At 33.2% G+C, this 19,806-nt stretch overlaps 2 protein-coding genes across 2 annotated transcripts in view; one reads left to right on the top strand and one right to left on the bottom strand.

Moving 5' to 3' along the window:
- Nucleotides 1-19,806, bottom strand: part of LOC132719196 (trafficking protein particle complex subunit 10-like) — a 54,169-nt gene that overhangs the window by 20,161 nt on the left and 14,202 nt on the right. The gene's annotated exons all lie outside the window — the stretch shown is intronic.
- Nucleotides 7,911-9,987, top strand: LOC132719240 (uncharacterized). The gene is made up of 2 exons (XM_060702999.1): nt 7,911-9,159; nt 9,551-9,987. The coding sequence occupies exons 1-2, from the start codon at nt 8,408-8,410 to the stop codon at nt 9,696-9,698; spliced, it is 900 nt and encodes a 299-aa protein (XP_060558982.1). The 5' UTR covers nt 7,911-8,407; the 3' UTR covers nt 9,699-9,987.

Raw genomic sequence — 19,806 nt, 5'->3', positions numbered from 1 at the left:
ATTTAAATAATTTTAAACCCGAGCTAGAAAATTCAAACATTTCAGTAAAACCTTTCGCTTTTTTTAATAAAATAAAATTTTCAAAGGTAAATTTGTGAGTGGGACAATCGACAATCAGCTAAAATTTTCAAAAAAATTTTTTTAATGTCGACTAGAAAATCGACTTTCCCAAAACCAACTTCGATAAAAATAAGGATGGGGTTTTTTTAAAAGTAAATTTTCCCCGGGCAAAGCCCAATCAAAAATTTCAGCTTAATTTTTCGTTTTAATTTTTTATTGACCTAGACAATCGACTTTTCACTAAAACTTTCGACTGTAATAATAAAAAGTACTTAAAATGAATTTTTTGGGCTAGAAAATTAAAAATCAGCTGGAAAAATTTATAAAAATTTTTTCCATGTCGACTAGACAAATCAACATTCAGCTCAACATTTCGACCTGTAATAATTATCAAAGTATCCTTAAAGGGGGAATGTTGAGCTAGACAATCAACAATCAGCTAGAACATTCGATAATTTCTTATGCCGAGCTAGACAATCGACATTTCAGCTCACATTCGACCTGTAATTAATTATCAAAGTATCCTTAAAGTGAATGTTGAGCTTAGACAATCAACAATCAGCTAGACATTCGATAATTTTTCTCATGTCGAGCTAGACAATCGACATTCAGCTCAACATTTCGATCTATAATAATGATCGAGGTTTTCTCAAGTGAATGTTGAGCTAGACAAATCAACAATCAGCTAGACATTCGATAATTTCTTATGTCGAGCTAGACAATCAACATTCAGGCTCAACAATTCGATCTATAATAATAATCAAAGCAATTTTCTCAAAGTGAATGTTGAGCTAGACAATCAGCAATCAGCTGACATTCGAAAATTTCTTATGTCGAGCTAGACAATCAACATTCAGCTCAACATTCGACCTGTTAATAGTTTTCAAAGTATCCTTAAAGTGAATGTTGAGCTAGACAATCAACAATCAGCTAGACCATTCGAAAAATATCTTATGTCGAAAGCTAGACAATCGGACATTCAGCTCAACATTCGAACCTGTAATAATTATCAAAGCATCCTTAAAGGTAATGTTGAGCTAGACAATCAACAATCAGCTAGACATTCGATAATTTCTTATGCCGAGCTAGACAATCGACATTCAGCTCAACATTCGATCTATAATAAAAAATCAAAAAAATTTTCAAAGGGAATGTTGAGCTAGACAATCAACAATCAGGTAGACATTCAGAAATTCCTTATGTCGAGCTAGGGACAATCGACATTCAGCTCAACATTCGATCTATAATAATGATCGAGGTTTTCTTAAAGTGAATGTTGAGCTAGACAATCAACAATCAGCTAGACACTCGATAATTTCTCATGTCGAGCTAGACAATCGACATTCAGCTCAACATTCGATCAATAATAATGATCAAGGTTTTCTTAAAGTGAATGTTGAGCTAGACAATCAACAATCAGCTAGACATTCGATAATTTCTTATGTCGAGCTAGACAATCAACATTCAGCTCAACATTCGATCTATAATAATAATCAAACTATTCTCAAAGTGAATGTTGAGCTAGACAATCAACAATCAGCTAGACATTCGAAAATTTCTTATGTCGAGCTAGACAATCACTATTCAGCTCACATTCGACCTGTAATAATTATCAAAGTATCCTTAAAGTGAATGTTGAGCTAGACAATCAACAATCAGCTAGACATTCGATAATTTCTTATGTCGAGCTAGACAATCGACATTCAGCTCAACATTCGATCTATAATAATGATCGAGGTTTTCTTAAAGTGAATGTTGAGCTAGACAATCAACAATCAGCTAGACAATCGATAATTTCTTATGTCGAGCTAGACAATCAACATTCAGCTCAACATTCGATCTATAAAAAAAATCAAACAATTCTCAAAGTGAATGTTGAGCTAGACAATCGACAATCAGCTAGACATTCGAAAATTTCTTATGTCGAGCTAGACAATCAACATTCAGCTCAACATTCGACCTGTAATAGATATCAAAGTATCCTTAAAGTGAATGTTGAGCTAGACAATCAACAATCAGCTAGACATTCGATAATTTCTTATGTCGAGCTAGACAATCGACATTCAGCTCAACATTCGATCTACAATAAAAATCAAAGAATTTTCAAAGTGAATGTTGAGCTAGACAATCGACAATCAGCTAGACATTCAGAAATGTCTTATGTCGAGCTAGACAATCAACATTCAGCTCAACACTCGACATGTAATAATTGTAAAAGTATCCTTAAAGTGAATGTTGAGCTAGACAAACAACAATCAGCTAGACATTCGATAATTTCTTATGTCGAGCTAGACAATCGGCATTCAGCTCAACATTCGATCTATAATAAAAATCAAACAATTCTCAAAGTGAATGTTGAGCTAGACAATCCGCAATCAGCTAGACATTCGAAAATTTCTTATGTCGAGCTAGACAATCAACATTCAGCTCAACATTCGACCTGTAATTGTTATCAAAGTATCCTTAAAGTGAATGTTGAGCTAGACAATCAACAATCAGCTAGACATTCGATAATTTCTTATGTCGAGCTAGACAATCGACATTCAGCTCAACATTCGATCAATAATAATAATCAAACAATTTTCAAAGTGAATGTTGAGCTAGACAATCGACAATCAGCTAGACATTCAAAAATTTCTTTATGTCGAGCTAGACAATCAACATTCAGCTCAACACTCGACATGTAATAATTATAAAAGTATCCTTAAAGTGAATGTTGAGCTAGACAGTCAACAATCAGCTAGACATTCGATAATTTCTTATGTCGAGCTAGACAATCGACATTCAGCTCAACATTCGACTTGTAATAATAATCAAAGTATTCTTAAAATGAATGTTTAGCTAGACAATCAACAATCAGCTAGACATTCGAAAATTTCTTATGTCGAGCTAGACAATCAACATTCAGCTGAACATTCGACCTGTAATAATTATCAAAGTATCCTTAAAGTGAATGTTGAGCTAGACAATCAACAATCAGCTAGACATTCGATAATTTCTGATGCCGAGCTAGACAATCGACATTCAGCTCAACATTCGATCTATAATAAAAATCAAAGAATTTTCAAAGGGAATGTTGAGCTCGACAATCGTCATTAAGCTCAACATTCGATCTATAATAATGATCGAGGTTTTCTTAAAGTGAATGTTGAGCTAGACAATCAACAATCAGCTAGACATTCGATAATTTCTTATGTCGAGCTAGAAAATCGACATTCAGCTGCTCATCATTCGACTTGTAATAATAATCAAAGTATTCTTAAAATGAATGTTTAGCTGGACAGTCAACAATCAGCTTGACATTTGAAAATTTCTGATGTCGAGCTAAACAATCGACATTCAGCTGATTGTTGATTGTCTAGCTAAACATTCATTTTAAGAATACTTTAATTATTATTACAAGTCGAATGTTGAGCTGAATGTCGATTGTCTAGCTCGACATAAGAAATTTTCGAATGTCTAGCTGATTGTTGATTGTCTAGCTCAACATTCACTTTGAGAATTGTTTGATTATTATTATAGATCGAATGTTGAGCTGAATGTTGATTGTCTAGCTCGACATAAGAAATTCTCAAAGTGAATGTTGAGCTAGACAATCAGCAATCAGCTAGACATTCGAAAATTTCTTATGTCGAGCTAGACAATCAACATTCAGCTCAACATTCGACCTGTAATAGTTATCAAAGTATCCTTAAAGTGAATGTTGAGCTAGACAATCAACAATCAGCTAGACATTCGATAATTTCTTATGTCGAGCTAGACAATCGACATTCAGCTCAACATTCGATCTATAATAATAATCAAACAATTCTCAAAGTGAATGTTGAGCTAGACAATCGACAATCAGCTAGACATTCGATAATTTCTTATGTCGAGCTAGACAATCGGCATTCAGCTCAACATTCGATCTATAATAAAAATCAAAGAATTTTCAAAGTGAATGTTGAGCTAGACAATCGACAATCAGCTAGACATTCAGAAATTTCTTATGTCGAGCTAGACAATCAACATTCAGCTCAACACTCGACATGTAATAATTATAAAAGTATCCTTAAAGTGAATGTTGAGCTAGACAATCAACAATCAGCTAGACATTCGATAATTTCTTATGTCGAGCTAGACAATCGACATTCAGCTCAACATTCGACTTGTAATAATAATCAAAGTATTCTTAAAATGAATGTTTAGCTAGACAATTAACAATCAGCTAGACATTCGAAAATTTCTTATGTCGAGCTAGACAATCAACATTCAGCTGAACATTCGACCTGTAATAATTATCAAAGTATCCTTAAAGTGAATGTTGAGCTAGACAGTCAACAATCAGCTAGACATTCGATAATTTCTTATGTCGAGCTAGACAATCGACATTCAGCTCAACATTCGACTTGTAATAATAATCAAAGTATTCTTAAAATGAATGTTTAGCTAGACAATCAACAATCAGCTAGACATTCGAAAATTTCTTATGTCGAGCTAGACAATCAACATTCAGCTGAACATTCGACCTGTAATAATTATCAAAGTATCCTTAAAGTGAATGTTGAGCTAGACAATCAACAATCAGCTAGACATTCGATAATTTCTGATGCCGAGCTAGACAATCGACATTCAGCTCAACATTCGATCTATAATAAAAATCAAAGAATTTTCAAAGGGAATGTTGAGCTCGACAATCGTCATTAAGCTCAACATTCGATCTATAATAATGATCGAGGTTTTCTTAAAGTGAATGTTGAGCTAGACAATCAACAATCAGCTCATCATTCGACTTGTAATAATAATCAAAGTATTCTTAAAATGAATGTTTAGCTGGACAGTCAACAATCAGCTTGACATTTGAAAATTTCTGATGTCGAGCTAAACAATCGACATTCAGCTCAACATTCGATCTATAATAAAAATGAAAGAATTTTCAAAGGGAATGTTGATCTAGACAATCGACAATCAGCTAGACATTCGAAAATTTCTTATGTCGAGCTAGACAAAAGACATTCAGCTCAACATTCGAACTATAATAATGATCGAGGTTTTCTTAAAGTGAATGTTGAGCTGAATGTCGATTGTCTAGCTCGACATAAGAATTTATCGAATGTCTAGCTGATTGTTGATTGTCTAGCTCAACATTCACTTTAAGGATACTTTGATAATTATTACAGGTCGAATGTTGAGCTGAATGTTGATTGTCTAGCTCGACATAAGAAATTTTCGAATGTCTAGCTGATTGTTGATTGTCTAGCTCAACATTCACTTTGAGAATAGTTTGATTATTATTATAGATCGAATGTTGAGCTGAATGTTGATTGTCTAGCTCGACATAAGAAATTATCGAATGTCTAGCTGATTGTTGATGGTCTAGCTCAAACATTCACTTTAAGGATACTTTAATAATTATTAAAAGGTCGAATGTTGAGCTGAATGTTGATTGTCTAGCTCGACATAGGAAATTATCGAATGTCTAGCTGATTGTTGATTGTCTAGCTCAACATTCACTTTAAGGATACTTTTTGATAATTATAACAGGTCGAATGTTGAGCTGAATGTTGATTGTTTAGCTCAACATAAGAAATTTCTGAATGTCTAGCTGATTGTGGATTGTCTAGCTCAACATTCACTTTTAGAAAACCTCGATCATTATTATTGATCGAATGTTGAGCTGAATGTTGATTGTCTAGCTCGACATAAGAAATTATCGAATGTCTAGCTGATTGTTGATTGTCTAGCTCAACAATTCACTTTAAGGATACTTTTATAATTATTACAGGTCGAATGTTGAGCTGAATGTTGATTGTCTAGCTCGACATAAGAAATTTCTGAATGTCTAGCTGATTGTCGATTGTCTAGCTCAACATTCACTTTGAAAATTCTTTGATTTTTATTATAGATCGAATGTTGAGCTGAATGTCGATTGTCTAGCTCGACATAAGAAATTATCGAATGTGTAGCTGATTGTTGATTGTCTAGCTCAACATTCACTTTAAGGATACTTTAATAATTATTACAGGTCGAATGTTGAGCTGAATGTTGATTGTCTAGCTCGACATAAGAAATTTTCGAATGTCTAGCTGATTGCTGATTGTCTAGCTCAACATTCACTTTGAGAATTGTTTGATTATTATTATAGATCGAATGTTGAGCTGAATGTTGATTGTCTAGCTCGACATAAGAAATTATCGAATGTCTCGCTGATTGTTGATTGTCTAGCTCAACATTTACTTTGAGAATTGTTTGATTATTATTAAAGATCGAATGTTGAGCTGAATGTTGATTGTCTAGCTCGACATAAGAAATTATCGAATGTCTAGCTGATTGTTGATTGTCTACCTCAACATTCACTTTAAGAAAACCTCGATCATTATTATAGACCGAATGTTGAGCTGATTGTCGATTGTCTAGCTCGAAATAAGAAATTTCTGAATGTCTAGCTGATTGTCGATTGTCTAGGTCAACATTTCCTTTGAAAATTCTTCGATTTTTATTATAGATCGAATGTTGAGCTGAATGTTGATTGTCTAGCACGACATAAGAAATTATCGAATGTCTAGCTGATTGTTGATTGTTTAGCTCAACATTCACTTTAAGGATACTTTGATAATTATTACAGGTCGAATGTTGAGCTGAATGTTGATTGTCTAGCTCGACATAAGAAATTTTCGAATGTCTAGCTGATTGTTGATTGTCTAGCTCAACATTCACTTTGAGAATTGTTTGATTATTATTATAGATCGAATGTTGAGCTGAATGTTGATTGTCTAGCTCGACATAAGAAATTATCGAATGTCTATTTGATTGTCGATTGTCTAGCTCAACATTCACTTTAAGAAAACCTCGATCATTATTATAAATCGAATGTTGAGCTGAATGTCGATTGTCTAGCTTGACATAAGAAATTTCTGAATGTCTAGCTGATTGTCGATTGTCTAGCTCAACATTCCCTTTGAAAATTCTTTGATTTTTATTATAGATCGAATGTTGAGCTGAATGTCGATTGTCTAGCTCGGCATAAGAAATTATCGAATGTCTAGCTGATTGTTGATTGTCTAGCTCAACATTCCCTTTAAGGATACTTTGATAATTCTTACAGGTCGAATGTTGAGCTGAATGATGATTGTCTAGCTCGACATAAGAAATTTTCGAATGTCTAGCTGATTGTTGATTGTCTAGCTAAACATTCATTTTAAGAATACTTTGATTATTATTACAAGTCGAATGTTGAGCTGAATGTCGATTGTCTAGCTCGACATAAGAAATTTCTGAATGTCTAGCTGATTGTCGATTGTCTAGCTCAACATTCACTTTGAAAATTCTTTGATTTTTATTATAGATCGAATGTTGAGCTGAATGTCGATTGTCTAGCTCGGCATAAGAAATTATCGAATGTCTAGCTGATTGTTGATTGTCTAGCTCAACATTCACTTTAAGGATACTTTGATAATTATTACAGGTCGAATGTTGAGCTGAATGTTGATTGTCTAGCTCGACATAAGAAATTTCTGAATGTCTAGCTGATTGTGGATTGTCTAGCTCAACATTCACTTTAAGAAAACCTCGATCATTATTATTGATCGAATGTCTAGCTGATTGTTGATTGTCTAGCTCAACATTCACTTTAAGTATACTTTGATAATTATTACAGGTCGAATGTTGAGCTGAATGTTGATTGTCTAGCTCGACATAAGAAATTTTCGAATGTCTAGCTGATTGTTGATTGTCTAGCTCAACATTCACTTTGAGAATTGTTTGATTATTATTATAGATCGAATGTTGAGCTGAATGTTGATTGTCTAGCTAGACATTGAATGTCGATTGTTGATTGTTGATTGTTTAGCCAAGTTATTGTACATGGCATTTGTGGTCTTAAATTTCTTCACCAGGAAAACTGGAAAGTATTCTCATATAGTGTTCATTCCTTCCTGCACTGGTAAAGCCATAAGAAGTCATACAATTTTAACCATGTGTAATTTTAAAACCAATAAAAGAATATTGTGTATTTTTGTTCAGCAGTATCTTCTGAGCAGTAACAATGATGAAACTGATAAAACTGCCGGCTATTTTGCCAACTTAGCCAGCATATCCGCCAAAGGTATATTCAAAAATGATCTTGCTTTTTTTTTCAAAAAGGTTTATATCTCGCACATTTTGATTGTAAGACTAGCGGATAAGAAATAATTTACATTTTTATGTTTGGGAAATGAAATGAAAACCATAATAAAGATATAAACCTCAAATTTGGATACTAAAATTTGATATCTACATACATGAAAATTTGGATATTACAATTTAAAACTATATACATGAAAATTTTCTCCCAGACAGTTACAGTTGTATATCATTAAAGTAAAGGAATATGTTTGCATCCAGGTTTACAAAAAAGAATCTAGCCTTATCTAGTGACCAAGACTCCTATGCAAATAGGATATATGGAAACACTAGACAAGGAAGACTAAAAACTTGGCAGGATGGAAGTCAGGATCAATTAGATTCTACCAATGTAATTAGGCAACAACAACCGTTGTCCAGAAGAAGTTTAGATGTTCAACGACAAAATCGGAATACCTATAATAGAAAGACTAACTTTAACATGACAATAAAAAAACAGACTGCAGTCCGACAGGCTGACAGCCAAGTATATCAACGAAACAATCCAAAAAGCGTAAGCAACAAACCGCAAACACTTCAGCCAGAAGTCATTGGAACAAACACATTTCAGCCGTCACCAAGAACTCGGCCAGATACAAATTCTCCATTAAATTCACCAATTAATATCCGACGCAGATTATCCAATGTCTCAGAACAACCCTCCGAACAAAGTTCTTCATTTTGTATAATAAACCAAGGAAACTTACCAAAGTCCATGGCTATTGATCACTTACATGTAGGACAAAGGGAATATTCATCATTTTCTCTAGAACCAGATAATGATTTAAAAGTGATTGATTACTGTACGTACTGCTCCAACAAGAAGAACTTCACACCAGCAACACACCATTGCAGTTCTTGCGGACCATTTGGACGATATCTTTGTCAGAATTGTCTTGGCCCACATAATGCTTTCACTGAGAACCACAATGTCGAGTCTTTATCTGGGCACAGTTTTAAGTAAGTTACTTTAATATAACATAACTCAACCATTCATTGCATCATCAACAAAATATTAAAAATTGTAAGTGTTGTTGAACAAAATAAGATATTTACATGAAGTTACGATCAAAGCCATTTCAGGGTATGATATCTACACATGTATTCAGGATAACTATGAGGGTGAAGAAGTTGATTTGCAAAAAATAATTTAATGAATAAAACAGGTCCTACAGTACATGTATCATAATACTGAACATTAAATTAGGAGCTTCGACAAAACTTTAGATTTAAATCAATTATAGTTATTGCAATCCTTGCAGAGGAATAAACATCAAAAGGCATCCACTTTATGGCTTTTCCATTCCACATTCCATTATATTAATTTTTTCTTTTTTCGTTTTGTTACTAGAAAACAAAATCAGGAAAGCAGTGACAAGACTTTTAAAGAAACAGAGAAAACAGAAGTTCCGAATATAGAGCAACATCAAAGTTTTATCAAAGACATGTCACAAAATAAGATCAAAGCCATTTCAGGGAATGATATTTATTCAAGGTAACTATGAGGGTGAAGATGTTGATTTGCAAACATTAATCTTATTAAGAAAATAGTACATTTGAGCCGTGTCACAACAAAACCAACATAATGGGTTTGCGACCAGCATGGATCCAGACCAGCCTGCGCATCCGCGCAGTCTGATCAGGATCCATGCTGTTTGCTATCAGTTTTTCTACTTGTAATAGGGTTGGTAAGCGAACAACATGGATCCTGATCAGACTGCACGGATGCGCAGGCTGGTCTGGATCCATGCTGGTCGCAAACCCATTATGTTGGTTTTGTCATGACGCGGCTCATTTATCGTACTACTAAACATTAAATGAGGAGCTTCGACAAAACTTTAGATTTAAATTGATTATAATTAATGCAATCCTTGCAGAGAAATAAACATCAAAAGGCATCCACTTTATTGCTTCAGTTCAGGTTCAATCCATAATGCCTTCAAGTGGTGGAAATCTCATTCACTTGGCCGTCTCTTTCCATAACAGTGTCAGCCTTCTGATATATTGACGTAAAACTTGTGATATAATTTTGTCATAGAAGAGACAGACTTATAACTATACTAGTCTTAGCATGTTTTATTAAGTCCTGCCGTTTCATTTCACATTTCCTTATCTTGTGTTTTATATATTTATCAATTCCATTATAAATTATTTCCTTATTTTGTGTTTTATATATTTATCAATTCCATTATAAATTATTTCCTTATTTTGTGTTTTATATATTTATCAATTCCATTATAAATTATTTCCTTATTTTGTGTTTTATATATTTATCAATTCCATTATAAATTATTTCCTTATTTTGTGTTTTATATATTTATTAATTTTTATTTTTGTTTCTTTTTTGTTACTAGAAAACAAAATCAGGAAAGCAGTGACAATTCTTTTAAAGAAACAGAGAAATCAGAAGTTCCGAATATAGAGCAACATCAAAGTTTTATCAAAGACGTGTCAGTAAAAACTGAAGACGACGAGCAGTCATGCCAGATAACAGGCTTGTGCCAGCTTCAAAACGGAACGATTGTTTTAACTGAAATGAACAATAAGGCTATAAAAGCATTGGACAGTGGGACTTATCAAGTTACAAGTACTTATAACCTGTCAAACTATCCAATGGACATATGCTGTATGGAAGGTAGCGAAGCTTTGGTTGTATTATATAAATCTACCATACAGTATATAAGCATCGACCCTGATGATCACATTGAACTGACACGTAAAAAAGTGCTGACGCACGACTGTATCTGTCTGGCCTACTGTAACCGGAAAATATACGTCGGAAGCAGTACACGTCTTTATATATATGACACAAAATGGGTGAAGATTGACGAGATCACTAACGATTTGTTTGGGGATGACAGAATATTCTCCGATCAATTTAGTATTGCAGTATCCGAGTCGGACGATTTAAATACAATTTACATCGCTGAGGAAAATAATGGAATGTTTGCAATCGAGATCACAGGACAGGAGGTTGCGATGACTTGGAAATTTAAGGATTGCCAAGTGTTCAAAGCAAGTGGCTTGTGCCTTGACACTACTGGAAATGTCCTCCTCTGTGACAAAGGATCAGAACGATTGATAAAGATGAATAGGGAAGGCATGATCTTAGGCATACTGTTGGACAGTAGTAGTGAAATACAAACATTGAATATTCCATTTCATGACAAGAAAAACAACAATGTCATCATATCAATCTCTGGCAAAGATTTTATTAAAGTTTTCAACTTTAAATGAATGCATTCAAAGGTTACCTGAATGGAATGAATATTCAAGACACTGTGTTAAGTTGAATCCTGTAACAGTGTGATCAATCTAATACTGTTAAGACAATGCATTGAAAGAAATTTTAATAGTTTAGCTTAACATATTTGAAAAGAACTGACAAATATATATATAAACTTTTAGAAAAAGTGTTTACCACAAGTATGAAATTTTTTCTTAAGAACTTGTGCAGAAAGCATTACCCATTTCAATAATGATCTTTATTTTAGCTTAATAAGACAATAACTAGTACACAGTGCATTCTCAAATAGGGCAAATTCTTTTCCTATATTCATGATTTCACTTATATACAGGCTGTCCAGCACCTTCTGACATAAAATTAGGGCGAATTTTAGGGCAATATTTTAGAAATTTTAGGGCTAAAATTAGGAATTTTAGGGTACATAATAGAAATGTTAGGGATACCATTTGGAATTTTATAACTAAACTAAGGCCCCAAAGAACCATGATGTGGGCAAACCTTTGCATATTTGACACAAAAGTAACTCACAAATAATGCTCTAGTTTAGTTAGAGCAAACTTGTCTACCAATGTGGACTCACTGGTCAACTGCCTCCCCTGCGGAAATTGTCATAGTCAAACCATGTTCAACCCATATTTGAAATGTTTTTTCAATGGCTGAACATATCAAATAGAACATGCTCTACCTATGTTTTGGGAATGTTATAACCACGAGTTTCTAAAAGGAATTCTTATACAGTAAAATTCATGCACAATGCAGCTTTTGAATATGGACAAATGAAATTTTTTGTACAAGTAGGAAGTAAAAAGGCATTAGCCTTAGTACAGTTATTTGAACAAATTGGAAGCATCTATAATCAACACACAGAATTGCACATCAAAAAAGTTCATCACACAGACCATTCAATTGCAGTCAGCTTTGTTATGTCCATGATCATTTTCGCAGGGTTATAAGTATGTTTATAACAAAAGATAAAAAAATTAGGAATTTCTGTGAAAAAATAGGGCATTTTAAGGAATTCCCTTTGAATTTTTCATTTTTTTAGGAATTTTAGCCAAACTGAAAAAAATTAGGATTTTCTAGGAATTTTAGGGACGCTGGACAGCCTGTATATACTGCATTTTGACTTACACTGCAATCTTTTAAACTAATAGGGGAAATTCTTTTCCTTCATTCATACTTTCATCAAACATATATGAGCCCTGTCATGACAAAACTAACATAATGATTGTGTTTGCGACCAGCATGGATCCAGACCAGCCTGCGCATCCGCACAGTCTGATCAGGATCCATGCTGTTCGCTATCAGTTGCTCTAGTTGTAATAGAGTTGGTAAACGAACAGCATGGATCTTGATCAGACTGCGCGGATGCGCAGGCTGGTCTGGATCCATGCTGGTCGCAAACCCATTATGTGGGTTTTGTCATGACGCGGCACGTATTCATTCAATTCCATTACTCAGTTTATACTAACAGAAACAAAAGCAAAAACAGTTTAACCATTAAACTGCTTCCAAGACAGGTTTAACTGCAGCCAACTTGACTGGAGTACTCTAATTGCACTTTCTCTCCCAAATTTAAACAAGTGGTTGAGAAGTAGTACACAGTGTGCTAATTGCACTTTCCCTCCCAAATTTAAACAAGTGGTTGAGAAGTACTACACAGTGTGCTATTATCTCCTCAGAACAGGCAGGGAACTTTAAGGTTATTATCTAACAGGGCTGTTTCTACTTAGAGGCAAACACTGTGTCAGTGCAAGTTAAGTCATAAAAGTTATTTCATCATCTTCAGTTATACAATTTTACCCGTGTCATTATCTTTTTGATATAATTACATGTATGACAGCAAAGACAAAACAGTAATTATGTGATGAATGCACTTAAAAACTTGAAATATTAATCAAACATTTCCACCAAATGACATAGAAATGTATTTATTTTCATAAGTCATATTTCCTATCTGATACTTATTCAAAAATTATGCAACCTTGTAAATTAAAGGCTTATTATGCTTTTACATTTATCTTTTGAATTTTTTTTATTTTTGATGTCCAAGTATAATTTCCAAAAATTACTCATTGGTCAATTTCTTGAGCCATCATCATTTTCTTCTGTTTTTTTTTTTTTTTTTTTTTTTTTTTTTTTTGGCAATTAGTACAGTCATAGTGATTTATTATTTTGTATGGAAGTCAAAATACTACTTTATTAGTTTACATTTTTCAACTTTTATGACAAGTAATTTAACATTAAGTGTAAGTTTGCTTATTTCTGGTAAAAAAGCATCTAACATGCTCTAAATTATGCTCTCATTTTTTAAATGTTATAAAACTCATCTCTGCCTTTTTAAAAAAAAGGAAAATTTTATTCATTTCTGAGGCATAATGTGCCTTGAACAACAAAAAAGATTTCAACAAAATCTTGGAAAATATTGTTTGTTTTTTTAGTGTGATTTTGAACAAATTTGTCATGGATCAAATAAAATTGTACACTGTCATACTCTTTATTTAGACATTGATTATACATTTGATTCTCAATACAACCTGCGGCTTACTTTGCAATTTGTATACATTGTATATTAGAACATTTTGCTTTTGCATTTTGCTTGTAATTTTTTTACACATGTATATTATTTTGTTATGTACTTTATTATCATATATATTTATTGGTAAATAGCATGACAGTTTTTTACAATACATGTTGAGCAAAACCTTTTCTTTTTTAATAAAAAAGTAATCAAAATAAATGTTTAAGTGTTCACTGTAAAATGAAAGATTTTGACAGATTGTAAAGCATATATCAGTGTTTTCTCTCACTTAATTAATGGAAGAGGCCTTAGCCTCTTGATTTTGGTGAATATTATCACTAAACTTGCTAACTTGGAAAGCAAAAAAAGCAGGTTAAAGTTCAATTTTTTGGGAAAACTGCATGATGTTAAAAATAATTTTAATTTCTAAGAGGCCTTAAAATAAAAAAAAATTATAGGCCTCTGTTAATAATTATGCAAGGTGAAAAATCACTGTACATGTATATGTAAGTACCCTAAGCTTGTCAGTCCAGTTTTTAAGACAATGTTTGTTTTTGACTCTGTCCCAGCCTATTTAACTAAAGGATAATGTTTTGTCAACATAATTGATGTGTAATCTGCAAGTTTAAGTCTATGAGTGGAACAACTAAGTGTTTAATAATTCGGGTAACAGCCATTTAACAAATGTAATTTGTCTTCCTCCATTAATTTATTACAAATAATTTATATGTAGAAGCTGGCAAATACCTTAAGGTTGGTTCAGGGTCACAGGAGTAAGGACATTAGGACGGTATCTGTTCACCAGTATGTAAGTGAAATAACATTTCAAACATCAGCCTTAAGCCCTTAACCCCTAAAAGACCAACTTTTTATACATGAAGAACACAAAAGTATTATCTACCATATGTACCAAAGAGAAATGGGACCAAACGCTGAACATAAAAGTGGACCTTATCTCTGTTATAGAGTCTAATGAAAATTAAATTAATCAAGATTAATTAATATACAACATTAATAATTATGTGGGGCATGGCCGCGATGTTAACATGTTGGACTAGTAATATAGCCCCGTGTTGACTAAACAAGAGCTGTCGGTAGGACAGCAAAGCTCGACTATTCTTAGTGCTTGATAGTAAAAGAGCCTTGATAATGTAAAATTTTCAAAGTTAACAAAAGGGCAAAATTTTCATTAAATCCATGTTACAGTTATAGGCCTTGAAAAGAGTCCTATTATGCTTTCAAAGAAAAGTATAAAATTTCAACTTGTATCAATGCCAGATATCAATAGAATATGAAAATAAGTCAATAGAATATGTAAATAAATGTCAATTCTAAGTTGAAAAAGGGGCATTATTTTGTCAAAATGCATTATAGAGTTACCCCTAGTGTCTACATGTTGGGGTCATGATGGTGAACAAGTGTGCAAACTTGCAAAGCTATATGTCAATGGACTTTGAAAATATTTGAACTATTACAAAACGTAAATTCTAAGTCAAAGAAAGGGGCATTATTCTGTCAAAATGCTTGATACAGTTACCTCCTCCTGTCTACAGGGTGGGGTCATGATGGTGAATAAGCGTGCAAAGTTTCAAAGCCATATGTCAATGGACTTTGAAAAGATTTGAACTACAGTCGAGACTGTCATATGTGACTTTCCCAGGGGTCTTCAGAAAAAGGTCGCATATGACAGGGAGTCTCTAAATACAGTCTCAAAGAAAATTAAATTTAAATATCATCTATCTGTCTATATACCAATGTGACTTACAGTTCCTGTATGTTTTGTGATTGATATTGTTACTGTGTTTAGGTATCTTGCAAAAAATATATACTAGTATGGATATAATTATGCAAATAAAACAATTTTTAAACATCAAAGAATATGTAAAATGTGTACTGCAAATATTTGTTCACATTATATTTAATCAATAAATTACATGCATTGATTTCTTATTGGAAAATTTGACTTAGAATTTATAGAAAATAAGGTTCTAATTACCTCCCTTTAATGGCCTTTATTTACATGAAATGTTAAATTGGGTGATATCTTTACAAATAATGCTTATTTGAACTTACAATATTGACAAATCTTAATTTGAGCATCATATTTATGAAATAAAACCATGAAAAAATTGTGTTACAGGATCTTTTAACAATTGTCCATATCCAAAGCTTTTTCTGGTTCGGTATCAATATTTTTTGGTATCAATATTTTCCGTATAAATTATGCAGCCATAGAAAGGTAAATTAAAAAAAAATGCTGCCTAAAAAATCTTCCGTGTGCACTCTATAATTAAAAAAAATCTAACACAAATACTCAGGCCATTTTGTACAGTACACACACATCGATCGCATCATGATTTCCATGAACAGACGCTACGTCGCTTGGTACCTGCATGTATCTATATACATGCTAATTGTGTAATTGAGATGGAGGTGTGAAGACTTTGTTTGCTAAGTGCTGGATTATAATTGGACTTAATTATTTTGGCCCTCTGGGTGTTAAAATAGGTATTCTTTATCTGATTAACGGATAATTAAAAGGTGTGAAAGTCGTTTAAATCAGACAAAACATTGCTTTGGGACCGGCCAATTAAGGTCGCTTGTCACATATGACAGGGAGTCGTTTAATACAGACCATTTATATAGGAAAATACGTTGGGAGTACTGAAACAAGGTCGGATAAGACAGGGAGTCGTTTAAACCAGGGGGTCGCTAAGGCAGTCTCGACTGTATTACAAAAACTTTAACGTAAATTCTAAGTCGAAACAAGAGCTGTCGGTAGGACAGCAATGCTCGACTATTCTTAGTGCTTGATAGTAAAAAAAATGCTTGATACAGTTACCTCCTCCTGTTTACACGTTGGGGTCATGATGGTGAACAAGTGTGCAAAGTTTCAAAGCCATATGTCTATGGACTTTGAAAATATTTGAACTATTACAAAAACTTTAACGTAAATTCTAAGTCGAAAAAGGGGCATAATTCTGTCAAAATGCTTGATAGAGTTACCTTCTCCTGTTTACAGGTTGGGGTCATGATGGTGAACAAGTGTGCAAAGTTTCAAAGCCATATGTCTATGGACTTTGAAAATATTTGAACTATTACAAAAACTTTAACGTAAATTCTAAGTCGAAAAAGGGGCATAATTCTGTCAAAATACTTGATAGAGTTACCTCCTCCTGTCTACAGGTTGGGGTCATGATGGTGAACAAGTGTGCAAAGTTTCAAAGCCATATGTCAATGGACTTTGAAAATATTTGAACTATTACAAAAACTTTAACGTAAATTCTAAGTCGAAAAAGGGGCATAATTCTGTCAAAATGCTTGATAGAGTTACCTCCTCCTGCCTACAGGTTGGGGTCATGATGGTGAACAAGTGTGCAAAGTTTCAAAGCCATATGTCAATGGACTTTGAAAATATTTGAACTATTACAAAAACTTTAACGTAAATTCTAAGTCGAAAAAGGGGCATAATTCTGTCAAAATGCTTGATACAGTTACCTTCTCCTGTCTACAGGTTGGGGTCATGATGGTGAACAAGTGTGCAAAGTTTCAAAGCCATATGTCAATGGACTTTGAAAATATTTGAACTATTACAAAAACTTTAACATAAGTGGTTACGCCGACGCCGACGTGGACGCCGACGCTCAGGTGACTGCAATAGCTCTACTTATTCTTATCGAATAGTCGGGCTAAAAAGAGGCATAATTCTGTCAAAATGCTTGATACAGTTACCTCCTCCTGTCTACAGGTTGGGGTCATGATGGTGAACAAGTGTGCAAAGTTTCAAAGCTATATGTCAATGGACTTTGAAAATATTTGAACTATTACAAAAACTTTAACATAAGTGGTTACGCCGACGCTCGGGTGACTACAATAGCTCTACTTATTCTAATCGAATAGTCGAGCTAAAAATGATCTGGATCAAGTGATCCTGATTAAATTTTTATTTTTATTGTTTTATGTTACTAAAATAAATTGTGTTTTGCTAGAATTTAATGCTAACTATTCAAAATGTAAAAAATGCTGATTTGCATAGAAACCAAACTATTTTGAGATAAAATCAACAAATAACAAAACAAATAATTGGATCAAAATAAGGATCAATTATAGAATCAGGATCAATATTTGGATCAAGTATCTTGCAAAAATAACAATAGATTTATTCTAAAATTTCATATAAACTTGCTATTGCAAGTCCAGTTTTATCAAATTGATATTAAATATTTAATCTTTGAGGATGAACAATGAGAATTTTTTTTTTTTCAGGCCCCGAAGGTGACCCCATTTATTGCCTCCATCGCATGACTTTTTAAGGGTCGAAGGTCCATCCCTAAACAGTCTTACAATCATGTGTGCAATCTAGTTAAAACATGAAAAGTTAAGATAGTATTAACATAAAGTAAATTACTGCAAACATTTATTTGAAAAATTGAATATATAAAGGAGGTAATAAGTTCAAGACATAGAAAAATATTACTACATCTACATTATAAATGCTTTAAACAAAACATAATTACTTTTATCTATATTTATTAGGGATGGCAACGAATACCAAAATCAATACTCGAGTACTCGGTCATTTTTCCGATCGAGTACTCGGTTACTCGGATGATTTCCAGTGATCATCACACAATATCAACACCGTCTGCATGCTACTTTCGTTTTCTATTTTAATTCATAGAATTCGTAACTATAGATAGGACTGCAAGAAATATATATTTAAATATAAACATAAGAATACAAATTTTCTCCCTTAATTAAATACAGGATGAACTTGAAGCGCAAATACGCTTCAACGGATAGAAAATTCCGTATTATGTTAGTGGCAAATACGGTACCATATATGGAAGTGCCGGACTATTTTTGACGTTGGTTCCGATCTAAGCTATGTATAAACGTAGCATTTGGAAACGGAAACCAAAATTATAAAAGGCGTGGCTGGTTTTACAAACATTATGTATTCATCCGTCGGTCAAAAATTTATTTCTTGAGAGGTACATTTCATTTTCTGAAATTTCTTATAGAAGTGTAGTATTATGAAAATCATTTATAATTCAAACGAAAAGGTATACAGTATAATAAAAAGAAAATTATGTTGTAGTAGCTTTCTGAGCCTATGCATTTTTCTACTCGCAATGCTGGAAAATTGATATTTCGCTCGACCTTCGGTCTCGCGAGATATCAATTTTTTCCACCGCTGCTCGTAGCAAAATACAAACCTACAACATAATATTTATATATTATAATAATTATATATTTACGTTTTTATAATTAACAAGTTTCGGCTACAAACTGTCTAATATTTAAAGGTGATTAAATACCATAAGAGGCCGAATGACGTAAACGACACAGGACTGTGTTCAATCTCAAACACGTGTCAAACTGCTGATCGCCTCGTTAAATTTCACACCTCTGCAAGGATGTTTTGATTGCATTTAACAAGTATTTGTACAGATACGTGTACATTTCCGAATTTCTGAACTAATCGCAAAAAAGTAGAAATCAAATATTTTTTTTCCGAGTAATCGAATATCAATTTTGTTAACCGATATTCGGACGTTCGATCGAGTACTCGGTTAACCGGTTACTCGTTGCCATCCCTAATATTTATGAGTAATACACAAACTAATGATACTAATGGGGTTAGCTAGGAGACTTGACGATAGAATAAAAAGACACCCAAAAAAGGGTGATGATTTACAAAAGAAAACAACAATATAACACAACAAAAACATCAAAGACAGATACTTTGCGGCCAGGGCATGTTTAGAAATACTACACACATGAATTTATTCTCAATGTATGCTCAAACAAAGCTAGGAATGAAAACTGAAAAGAC

This window comes from Ruditapes philippinarum, unplaced genomic scaffold, assembly GCF_026571515.1.
Source record: "Ruditapes philippinarum isolate M1 unplaced genomic scaffold, ASM2657151v2 ctg69_1_1_1_1, whole genome shotgun sequence".
NCBI lineage: Eukaryota > Metazoa > Mollusca > Bivalvia > Venerida > Veneridae > Ruditapes > Ruditapes philippinarum.
The sequence above is the reverse complement of the archived record's forward strand: the minus strand, read 5'-3'. Positions and strand labels throughout refer to the sequence as shown.

Bases quoted from the DNA above. Each gene is read 5' to 3' on its own strand.
- LOC132719240 (XM_060702999.1), top strand. From the start codon at position 8,408: ATGTTTGCATCCAGGTTTACAAAAAAGAATCTAGCCTTATCTAGTGAC. The intron at 9,160-9,550 runs GTAAGTTACTTT...TTTTGTTACTAG, and splicing joins TTATCTGGGCACAGTTTTAA to AAAACAAAATCAGGAAAGCA.